At 40.2% G+C, this 11,532-nt stretch overlaps 2 protein-coding genes across 4 annotated transcripts; one reads left to right on the plus strand and one right to left on the minus strand.

Moving 5' to 3' along the window:
* Positions 1 to 224: 224 nt before the first annotated feature.
* Positions 225 to 3,695, minus strand: prelid3a (PRELI domain containing 3A). Of its 2 annotated transcripts, XM_031742719.2 has the most exons (7): positions 3,126 to 3,693; positions 2,660 to 2,828; positions 2,373 to 2,462; positions 2,212 to 2,282; positions 1,923 to 2,025; positions 1,597 to 1,673; positions 225 to 1,475 (listed from the first exon to the last, which is right to left on the minus strand). In XM_031742719.2, exons 1-6 carry the CDS (start codon positions 3,155 to 3,157, stop codon positions 1,602 to 1,604), a joined length of 537 nt encoding a protein of 178 aa, XP_031598579.1. In that variant the 5' UTR covers positions 3,158 to 3,693; the 3' UTR covers positions 225 to 1,475; positions 1,597 to 1,601. The 2 variants fall into 2 exon arrangements, with proteins under 2 accessions (XP_031598579.1, XP_039475098.1); XM_039619164.1 differs by lacking the exon at positions 1,597 to 1,673 and having other exon boundaries at positions 3,126 to 3,695.
* Positions 3,696 to 4,558: 863 nt separating this feature from the next.
* elovl4a (ELOVL fatty acid elongase 4a) lies at positions 4,559 to 10,618 on the plus strand. Of its 2 annotated transcripts, XM_031742732.2 has the most exons (7): positions 4,559 to 4,757; positions 5,674 to 5,756; positions 6,265 to 6,452; positions 6,712 to 6,792; positions 7,285 to 7,456; positions 8,235 to 8,362; positions 8,512 to 8,838. In XM_031742732.2, exons 2-7 carry the CDS (start codon positions 5,690 to 5,692, stop codon positions 8,836 to 8,838), a joined length of 963 nt encoding a protein of 320 aa, XP_031598592.1. In that variant the 5' UTR covers positions 4,559 to 4,757; positions 5,674 to 5,689. The 2 variants fall into 2 exon arrangements, with proteins under 2 accessions (XP_031598592.1, XP_039475379.1); XM_039619445.1 differs by lacking the exon at positions 4,559 to 4,757 and having other exon boundaries at positions 5,690 to 5,756; positions 8,512 to 10,618.
* The last annotated feature ends 914 nt before the right edge of the window (positions 10,619 to 11,532 follow it).

Here is an 11,532-nt window from a genome sequence, read left to right on the forward strand (position 1 = left end):
TGGACAAAAGATGAACTACATTGCAGTTTTAAAAACTCTTGGTATGTTCACTGTGGTCAAGGTGCAACAGTTACTGAGAGGTTTGCCTCAGAATTTATACTTCTTTTCAAATATGAGGGTTACTGACACAAACCAAAGAATTCAGGAAGTGTCAGCCTTGTGTAGAGAGAGTCATGCTGTAAATGACACTGTGGCTGTGATGTGAAAGTCTAAATGACTTCAGCAATTTTTCAAACACTTTTTTTTAATCATCGCAGAAAGACAACTGTTTCAAGTTACAAATAAAAAAAAGAAAAAAGAAAATGTAACATTTTTCCCCCATGACATGAACACACCCACACACACATGAAATAATTTACGTTTTATCACACATTGTTGTTAAATAAATAATATTTATACAAATATGTAAATTTTTAATTTTACTCAGAAAGCTGATTTAGCACGTTGTGCTTCTCCCAATGCAGAATGTCACATACAGTACTGCCCTGCTCCTCAGGGTATACAGGTTATGGAGTAGTTCAGCATGTGGAAGCATGACAGGTGTGACTGGCAAAGGCATTGCACTGCCCTCAAAGCAATAATACACAGGCATCATCTTAAGGCCATTATAAATGGTTTAGCCTGTGTGTGTTTGTATAACCTGCACGATCCTCCTCTTCCTCAGTAACCTGCTTGCAAATGTGCTGCCCATGCTACATCAAAAAGAAGCCGGTGTATTGATGCTTTGAGAGTACAGAAAGAAGGCAATGTTAATGATACATTCCCATCTTGTTTTTGTGATAGTAAGTCAAAGAACTGATATTGTCTATCTAAATATTTTTCTTCCCACTCCCACATTCTTGCTGTTTTTTTTTACTACTATCATGCGGACATGATCTACAGTCTGTGCCCCGTTGTAACAAGTAATAAGCACCAATAAAAACGTTCCAATTTAAACTCCTACTATAGTCTCTGTTGTGTGACACTACACAAAATCTACATTAGTTCAAATAAAATCATGAGGTTGGTTGCATATTACTAACATTTCACCACGTCATGGCCTTTTGCATCCTTCCTCTCTAGAGTTTTAAAAAATAATATGACATGGTGTGAAAGTCAACTGTAATATAATATTTCAAACAGTGTTTTCAGGCGGTCCTTCAGTAAAGCTGATGCAGCTCTCTGTTTTGCTAACACTTCTTTAAACAGCTAATGGGTTAATGAGTAGTCAGTAAGCAATGAGTTACTCCTACCACAGTTGGCCCCCTTATCTCTTAAAATCTACTCTAATATGTTTTAATAATCATTCAGCTTTGGCAAAAATGTTACTGTTTGTTTGTTCTTTCTGTGCTGTTTCAGATGGAAAGCCAGAAAAAAAAAAAAAAAAAAAACCTCTCAGACCACCACCGGCCAGAGAAATGCTGGAAATGCTGAGGATCGCCAGTTGTTTATGAGGTGTAGCCAGGGAAAATAGTTGCCACTGTACACTTCAACACCTGTAAATTCAAACAAGGAAGCTCTAAGAATTTTATGGCTTCTGTGCACTTACAACTTTTGGGATTTTGAGAGGTAAGAATGAAGGAGAAAGTTGCAAAGAAAGGCAAAAAGAAGAGTTACCAGCGTTAGTAAATGTCACAGAGAGGTACATTTTCTCTTTCGGAGTTCTGAATAATCCACTCAATAGCATCCCAACCCTACAGATTCACAGAGAGAAAGAAAGAAAGGTTAAAAACAAGGCCAAGGCAATGCCCGGACATTGGCCAGTGAGCATCAAGGTGGGGTTGTAAACCACTGACTGTGTTTCTGCCAGAGTGGTAAAGAAACTAGCAGAGAAAGCAGAGGCCCACTTAGAAGACATGCAAAGACTGTATTATTTGAATCTGCATTCATCATCAAATCAGGGCGCAAAAGACAAATAAAAAGACAAACATATTATGTGTTACCTTCCTGGCGTTAGCTGACATACTCCTGGCCATCATGGCTTCCAGGTAGCTGCTCAAACTGACTCCCTTCACTGTAATGATGGCTTCCTGGGTCAGGACAGTCCTGAGCAGAGAAAGCGCAGCCGATGGCAGAGACATCATCAAACAGAAAAAACATTACTGTAACATCTTGTTTCTGCAGAAAAATAGTGTCACACTGATTCTGGCTCCTATCTCTTAGCCCTTTAAAAATGGACTGATGGTATTCATTCTAAACACACACAAATAAAATAAAAGTTAGACTACTTACACCTCAGGATTGTCTGGGTGTGGTCTGTAAAGAAGCCTCTCATCCACAGATATGAGGTTAGTTAGAGTGATCTGGAAAATAAAAGGGTAGATGGTGACAAAGTCTGTGCCACACTTTGTTTAAAAGCAGTTATCAAGCTGCAAGCCTCCGTATTAACTTACATTTGTTGAGCACAACTCCATCTTTTTCTCCTCTGGATCAACTATGGAATGTTCCTTCACATAGGTCTGTGTCTGGTTGGTTCCCAGTATCTACAGACAGAAATATACAGCACAGACACACTAAATCACACCAGCAATCAAACCTGTGCTGGCAACAGTCTAATTACTGTTTGTAGTCACTTCAGGTGAATGAACTGTCGTGCTGTCATTTTCTTTGAAACACTTTAACAGAACCCCTGCAAGACCTTGAGGACCATTCTATATGTCTGTATCTGCTGATGACTGACCGCTCTGACGATAGCCGGTAGGCCCCACTCTGTGCTGAGGAGTCTGTGGCTGTGAAGCCGGCCCTCTGTGTCCAGACTGCGGTCCAACACGTCCACCCCGATCACATTAGGGTTCATGGGGTTGGGGTACTTCCTCATAGCAGCCTTGATCACCGTCTCCCAAGGGTAACTGCACACAGACCAGTACAAGATAACGTTTAAATGTGGTTACAACAGCAGCCATCAAAAATCTTCCATTGTTGGTTTCTCATAGACACACTCTGGCTTGGACAGGTGTGGTGAGTGATCATCCTTGAAACATCATCAGTGGCATGCCTCCTGGTGTCAAGCCCATATAAAGACTTACCATCATGACTTAACATAGAGCAGACTGACTGGAGATATGGAGCCATGAGCTTCACCGTTTAAAGCACCGGGTTACATTCAGTTAAAGACAATGACAGGTCGGCTCGGTGTGTTGACCAACCTGAAAACATGCTCCGTGCTCCAAATCTTCATTTTATATGCCAGTCTGTTGACCTTATCGTGGAACAAAACACCCTTTTCACCGCACCATTATTATGAGGAACTAGCTCCAGTAATGGGAGAATGAGGCCTGTGATGACAGAAGCTCACGAACATCAATGCAGTGAGTCCAGGGAACACATCCCAGCTTTCCTCCGCATATCAGCTTCGCGTAAAGACTGCGCAAAACACCCTGCGATCCCCGCGTCACGGCGACGACAGGCAGATGGGCCTGTAATGGATGAATTCAAGTAAATCGTCCCGCTAGGACAGGAGAGAAGCCGGTGCAACTGCGGCGGCAAGTAGCGTCAAGTCACATAGAGTGAGATACAGGAGTCAGGTCGCACATTTCAGAATAAAACCCTCGCCCGCGTGTCCTGATCAGTCGACGACACTGGTTTTACCGACATCACTTAGAGTATGTGGACTATCTCATGGAGATATACAGTTCATAAACGTAAATTAGCAATAATATTTTTATTAGTGTCAGAATTTTTCTATATGAATGTTCTCGTAATGAACAGCGCCCTAAACTGCAATCATATTTCCTAATTTGTATCATTAATGGCGTTTATAAAACTCTTTAATGCACTATGATGCAACACTTTCAATGAGCGTATTCCAATGAGATCTCTGCGAAGGGTACCAGTCTTCCTGTCTGACCCTGCTTGTGTCCGGCTGACTTGACTAAAGCTGGTGAAGCGCTTGTTGCTGCATCCGTCTCAATTTGTGCGCATGTGCAAAGCATCCTTCCCTCATCCACCGACAAGTGGCAGCAAAGGAGCTGGGTTGAGTCAAGCTGCACGAAGGAGACTATAAACCTAACCGGAAATAAAGGGAAAGTCCTTTCCAATAAAAGCCCAAAGTGCGCTATTAAAAAGGAAAAAAAGAAAAGAAAAAGAGAAAAACAACAAACCAAACCAAATCATATAGACAATCATATGGACAATATGATAATAATAATAATGATAATAATAGTAGTAATAATAATAATAATTATTATTAGTAGTATTATTATTATTTTTACAATTAAATTCTTCCTTTGCTGCCCACAATAGATGGCAAACAAAAAAATCCACATATAAAAGTAATAATAATAATAATAATAATAATAATAATGATAATAATAATAATGATAATAATAATAATAATAATGATAATAATAATAAAAATCTAAAAACATAATAAAAAATGCAATAGAAATATGAGATACACAAAAATATTTATACCTATACAAATAAATAAAAAATCTGAGCTGTAATAGGGTCATGTAAGATAAATTGTGCAGTTGGGAACAAAGTCTTATTATTTTTGAAATATAACCGGAAGTACAACATATTAACTGTTTGGATTTACGCTCGTGTTGTTGGTATTCATAGAAGCAGACGCGCAGTGGAGGCTAGTATGGTCCCTTAACGAGAATTTCGTGCCATTGCCGTTCATTCAGCGGCCCGTCTGTTTCTCTCCAAATAGCGAAACAATTCATCAGGCCATATAAAAGTCTATCAGGAGATTGGAGGTCGGATTAACGCGCATCGCGTGACCTTGCACTGAATGTAAAAATAGAGGGATTTTCTTTTAAAGCACCGACACGGTAAGGAAACGAGCATCCTCATCCGCGCGGAGGTGAAGGCGAGACAAATGTCGCTATTGTGGCCTACTGTGCGATGCATGCAGACGTTGAGTGTGAGAACATGTGTTTTGTGGAAAGCGTTGTTTTAGTGGCGCATAGATAAAATCAGCTGTGAGTTTTTGAGAGATCAGGGTGACAATAAGACTGCTCGTGCAGCCCGTGGTTGAAGGCCGGGATTGCATGCCGCAGAAAGCAAACCCGTGACACAGAGTGGGCTTTTTTAAAACGCATGCAATAAAGCTTTTATCGTTTAGAGATATGCGTATTAAATACGAATCTTAATTTCCATTTAAATAACAAATATTGTCTTATTCTCTGATCGGTTTTTGTGTAGAGCGCGTGCAGGAATATGGCAGATGCTGCAGCATCGCTTGATCCGCTCCGGGCCGGAGAGAGAAAGAGGAGGAGGGGGGTGCACCTTTTTAGGAGCGTTAAATCACACCCTGCGTCTGAATGTGCAATCCACAGTCAGTGTAATTCATCCTGGCTCTCTTTACAGGAGATGGGACGTTTCATTGTAAAAGTATGTAGGCCATCTTCTCTTAGAAGAGTCACCAGGTTGTCTGTTGGTCGTGTTCAAACCAAAAATCTGCTGACACATGCGCTCAACCAGCCTGTGTTCCCAGCTTTTGTGCGCATTGAAGCCTATTGCCCAACTATCAAGGCCTCATGGAGCACCAAACTCCTATCATATAACTGACCTCCCGTTGGCTTATTGATCTATTTATTTGATTACTTTTCTGAGGAGTGGTGTTAAAATAAAATTATTGCCATTATTAAAATGTCCTTTCCCTGTTATTGCTCTTCTACATAATGACACCACTCGACCTAAGTGAATTTAGCTCTGTTTATTAAATGCTTGTCTGTTTTATTTCAGGTTAACTACCCCAGCCATGGAGATCGTCACACATTTAATCAATGACACCATAGAGTTCTACAAATGGACCCTCACTATTGCAGGTAATACGCTCAAACATCCGGCGTGCCTGAGAGCATCTGTTTGAGATATTTTGAGATCAGAGAAGTTGTATTTATAAGTGAGTAAATGCACATTTACTTGCCTGTGTGTCCAGTTGTAGATATTATGTATCACTCTGCAGGGTTCTTGCTGTTGTGAGTCATTATAGAGGGAGTTAGTAAAAGAATAGTGCATCACTGGCAATTTGTTAACAAATGACTCAATACTTTATGACATATAGTAGCTATATATGAACCGCAACATACCGCAGTGTTGCTACACCCTGTAGCAGGCTCTGTACCTTTTATCAACCCAGGCTATACCTGCATGCTCTGTTAAAGTATCACCATCAAACTGACCACTGGGCATCCACCTGCAGGATATTATCTGTTATCTGCACTACTACTCAGCATGTGCACTCCTCTTAAAATAAACTGAACCCACGCTGCGTCAGTGCAATGCGAATATTACGAATATTTATGTAACTCTATGAAAACATCTTTCTCTCAGACAAGCGTGTGGAGAAATGGCCCCTGATGGACAACCCCTTACCCACGCTCGCCATCAGCACCTCCTACCTCCTCTTTCTCTGGCTTGGGCCCAAATACATGAAGAACAGAGAGCCCTTCCAGCTCCGCAAAACCCTCATTGTCTACAACTTCAGCATGGTCTTCCTCAACTTCTTCATCTTTAAAGAGGTAGATTGTCACATTGTTTTGATGTTTACCTGCACGCGTCCAATAACTGCAGTCAGTGAATTAAATCCCATGTCCTCTTATTCCAGCGTTAACTGTGCTCTTGAGTTGATACGTTACAGCAGCCGTTTTGTCCTCTGGGTTTAGACTAACCTAATTACAGTGTACTCATGCTCTTGTCTGCACTCCATCTCTTCCTTTCTCTGCCATTATCACTGTATGCTTTATAGCAGTGACTCAATGGACACTCTTGTTTTTTCAGCTGTTTATGGCAACGCGAGCAGCCAGATACAGTTACATTTGTCAATCGGTGGATTATTCAGATGATCCCAATGAAGTCAGGGTGAGTGTTCAGAGCGTGCACACACACACACTTGCATAGATAAACTCTGTTTAGCTCAGCTGTTTATGGAACTTACTATCTTAAGACTCATGTGTCTACAATAATTAGTTTCCTTGGAACCAGATCCCTACCTGTTAATAATTCTCCACTGTACGCATGGTTCAGAAAATTACAGTCAGCCTGCCAGGGACATGTCACTCAGAGAGCTTTTAGAAACACGAGCGGCGTCCATACATTTAGAGCATGGGCCTGTTATCAGAAAAAAGTGCAAGCTGGAGTTGAATGGTGTTCAGTTTCACCTTCTTTCCCGTTGCTCCATGACGTAGTTTGAAACAGAAACCACAAGTGAGTCGGTCTCGGGTCGGCCTGAGGTTAAGATTTCCAAAATCAGAGTTCACGCACATGTAGCTCTTGATCATATATGTTCATATGTTAACAATCTGAAGTTAGTGTTTTCTTTTTCTTCTCCTTCCTTATTTCTGTGGGAGTCAGGTGGCAGGAGCTCTGTGGTGGTATTTCATCTCCAAGGGCATTGAGTATCTGGACACTGTGTTTTTCATCCTGAGGAAAAAATTCAACCAGGTCACCTTCCTGCACGTCTACCATCATTGCTCCATGTTCACGCTCTGGTGGATTGGCATCAAGTGGGTGGCAGGAGGACAGTGTGAGTAGCTCATAACACAGCAGACATCAGCTATAAGCTGAATTTAACAGCATTGCTGTTGATAAAGCCTTCACTGGCTCTGTAGTTTTGTGGTTTATACTGGGTCAGGGCTGGGAAGAGACACAAATCCCTTGGTGGATGCGTCAGGAAGAATCTGCTAAACCAAACATGTGGCGCTACCTGTCTATAAACCTTTTATTCACTACTTGTAAATGTATTCATTATTGTTGTTTGTTGAGCTTATTTTTTATAATATGCATTTGCATATTAACAGCCATGCTAGCAACTCTGTAAAGGTATACCACAGGCACAGGAGCACTTTGAGCTAAGTGCTAATGCCAACAAGGCAACATGTTGATAGTAACAGCACTTAATCACTAAAGTTTACATTGGGTGCAATGTTTGTCATGTTCACAGTATGTACTTAGCATGATAACATGCTTTCACTTGTTAATTAGTAAATACAGGTGCAGCTATATGTATATTTGCAAGTAGATGATTGTGACTGAGAGTAAACTGAGTCTGAAAGCTGACGAGGAAGTTAGATGACAAATTTCACTGAATCCCACAAGCATAGTATCGTCATATGTAGCTTGGATAGTTTAATCTGGATTCATGGGGCCCCTGGATCTACACTTGCTTGTATCTCCCACCCCCTCAACTCTTGTCTTTTTATTGGATACAGACAACAGGAGTTCAAGGCAACTCAGTTTGAGATTTTTTTTTAACTATAGTAAGCAGAGCAAAATGAAAAACTTATTGTTTCTTCTACTTGCAGCTTTCTTTGGTGCACATATGAATGCGATGATCCATGTCCTGATGTACCTGTATTACGGCCTTGCCTCCTGTGGACCTAAGATCCAAAAGTACCTGTGGTGGAAGAAGTATCTGACAATTATCCAGATGGTAGGTTGATTTCCAGGGTGGTTGATTTCCAATGAAATACATTGATTGGAGGGATAATCTGACTGAAAATCATTCTTCTTGCTATGAAAGAACAGTGAAAACATAATATGGTGCAAAAGCATAACTCTTATTCTCTCTTCGTGGCTCAGATTCAGTTCCATGTCACCATCGGTCACACGGCCTTGTCTCTCTATGTCAACTGCGACTTCCCCCACTGGATGCACTACTCCCTCATCTGCTACGCCATCACCTTCATCGTCCTGTTTGGCAACTTCTACTATCAAACCTACCGCCGCCAGCAACCCGCACGGCGCGACGTGTCCTCTTCCTCTAAAGCCGGGAAGGCTGTTTCTAATGGCACCCTCAACGGCCTCAGCAAAGCTGCCAACGGAGCAATGCTGATGGGGAGCAAAGAGGAGAAACCCCAGGAGAACTCTGGGAGGAGAAAGAGGAAAGGACGAGCTAAAAGAGATTAAAGGAGGGGGAGTCAAAGAGGTTCAGGTGAGCTAGGGCCTTGCTTGGTTTCTAGGCTGATCGTGCTAAAACATGAAAGACTTACTTTGAGGAAGATTTAGATAAGTGGATGATCGGGTGGGATGAGTTTATTTAAGCCATGATCTGAGTTGTATATAAAATACGAGACAGGCATTTTTTTGTTAAGAGAGGACCATTCTGTTACTAAAAGGTGATCACTGGTCATACACCGGATGACCATTATCACAACACCAAATACAACAGTTTCTGGTGTCAGACAGAGCTTTGTATTCCTTCTCTTTATTGTGGCGCTGAGTAGACCTGCTTCCATTAAAATCGAAGCCTGAAAAGTGAAAAAGTTGCATTTAATGCATCTGAGCTGGTAAAAAGCAATTAGAAACTGCTATACTGAGACAGGAATACACACGATAACAGAAATGTCTATTTATATTTGAGTGTATTCTTATTTTTTGTTGCTTACCTGTACAGATATAAAGCTGATGATAACGTACTCTATCATGTCAGTTTTGTCCTCATATTATTTACACGTTGTTGACGTTGCACAGGTGAGACTTTAAGTTTACAGCACCTGTGTGCTGATTCTGACACTTCTACAGTTAGCCACTTAGTTGTGCAGATGAAACTGTCTTATTTACACTAATTTATTTATGGGATATAAATGCTCACTTTTGAGCTGTCATCCATTAACACACAAGTATATACATATATGTATATGTATATATAAAGAAGAAGAAATCCATATCCAGAGATAAGGGGTACATAGAAATAGGAACAAATGAATTGTCGACCCTGGTTGAATGATGCTGTTCCACTGCTGCTTTTAAGATGGAAAGATTAGCTTCAGCTCACATGGGGGTGACATATTATTATTTCTATTTACAACCATAAACAATTTTGCATATCCTTACCTGTATGTAATGTGATGAAATGTAATAAATGTTATTCAGATAAATGATGAATCTGATGACTATCTCAGTGTTCCCCCACCACCACCCTACCCCCGTCAGCGAAACTGGCTGCGTTGTGTCTTTGCAGATGTTTACTTGTCTTTTTATATTCTGTCCTCTCGGAAGTTGTCGTTTGTCTTAGACCCTGGTGAAGATGTTATGTGCTGACCACATGGTGGCATTCTGGCTTCCCTTTTGTACTTATAGAGAATTCAGAGCTAGCTTACAGCTGCTACCTTTTTTTTTAAAAAACAAAACATCATGTTAACTAATCCTGCCTTCAGCGCTGTTTTCTTTGAGAAAAACTCCTTTACGTATCCAGTCAACTTTTCAGATTTAATTCATGCTTGGAGCAGGCTTGAATGTAAATTTATCAGAGGCAAGATTTGGATTAGAAAAGATAAAAGATTGAGATTTCTACACAAAAAGACTTGGTGTGCATCTATTAGAAACTATGTATGCATTACCACTGTCTGTAGTATATGGAGCATAAATGATCAGCCTGATATATATGAACAACTCCTGGCTTATTTCATCTATCAGCTAATGTGTTTCAATGTTATTTTATTTATTGGTTGTTTATTGTTATGTAAATACTGATTTCCACGTTGCTAAGAGTGATTGTCTGTGTATTTGTCTTCTTTTTGTGTTGTACATATTATATTGTGATATTTTGGACACTGCTCATTTGGGAATGTTCCTGCCTTTTCTGCTTGGGCGTTTTATAAGTCAACATTGCTTCTGCTTTTAATTTCTTCCTTTTTTCTTTTTAATATCTTATCTTTGAACTCTCTTCAGATTAAACTAAACTGAATGCCTGTACAAATGCTGACTTGGTTTAATTGTCTCCTTCATGGTGCAGTTTGTCTTTAACAAAGATATTTTCATTCAGCACTCACCAGAATCTTCATTAGGTACACCTGTACTACTGCTTGTTAATGCAAATATCTAATCAACCAATCACATGACAGCAAATCAGTGCATATAATCATGTATACGTGGGAAAAGTGACCTGCTGAAGATCAAACTGAGCATCAGAATGTGGAAAAAAGGCGATTTAAGTGACCTTGAATGTGGTGTGGTTGCTGGTGCCAGACAGGTTAGTATTTCATATTTGCTGATCTGCTGGGATTTTCCCCACACAACCATCTATGTGGTTTCCAAAGAATGGTCTTAAAAAGAAAAGATATTTTGTGAGCTGCATTTCTTTGAGTGAAAATACCTTGCTGACAGTAATTCATGAAGTTCAGAGGTACAGAAGCGCATTTACCCAGCAGATCGAACCTTAAATTCTTACATTTTAAATTCTTCTTAACATTTTTAACACTTTTAGTATTTTTATAACATATTTTAAATTTTATTATTATTATTTTCTTTAATAATACCTGTATACTTTCTATATGTTCATGTAAAGTTGGGGAACACGAGTCTAAGAATTTCATTAAGGGTAAATGTTGCTACAATGTTATCTGTATATGACAATAAACTTGAACTGAACCTGTCCGTCCCTTTGTAACGCAGTGTATCGATCTAATGATGGCTGCAGGACAGCAGCTCAGCTCATCTCAGACTGGTTTCCTGAACATGAAAGTGTGCTTGCTGTACCCAGGTGGCTTCCACAGTCACCATATAACAGGGCACCTCTGGGAAATGGTGAAACAGGAAACAGACATCATGGATCTGCAGCAATTGTGTGATGCTATCATGTCACTATGGGCCAAAATCTCA

Source organism: Oreochromis aureus, linkage group 11 (genome assembly GCF_013358895.1).
Source record: "Oreochromis aureus strain Israel breed Guangdong linkage group 11, ZZ_aureus, whole genome shotgun sequence".
NCBI classification, from domain to species: domain Eukaryota; kingdom Metazoa; phylum Chordata; class Actinopteri; order Cichliformes; family Cichlidae; genus Oreochromis; species Oreochromis aureus.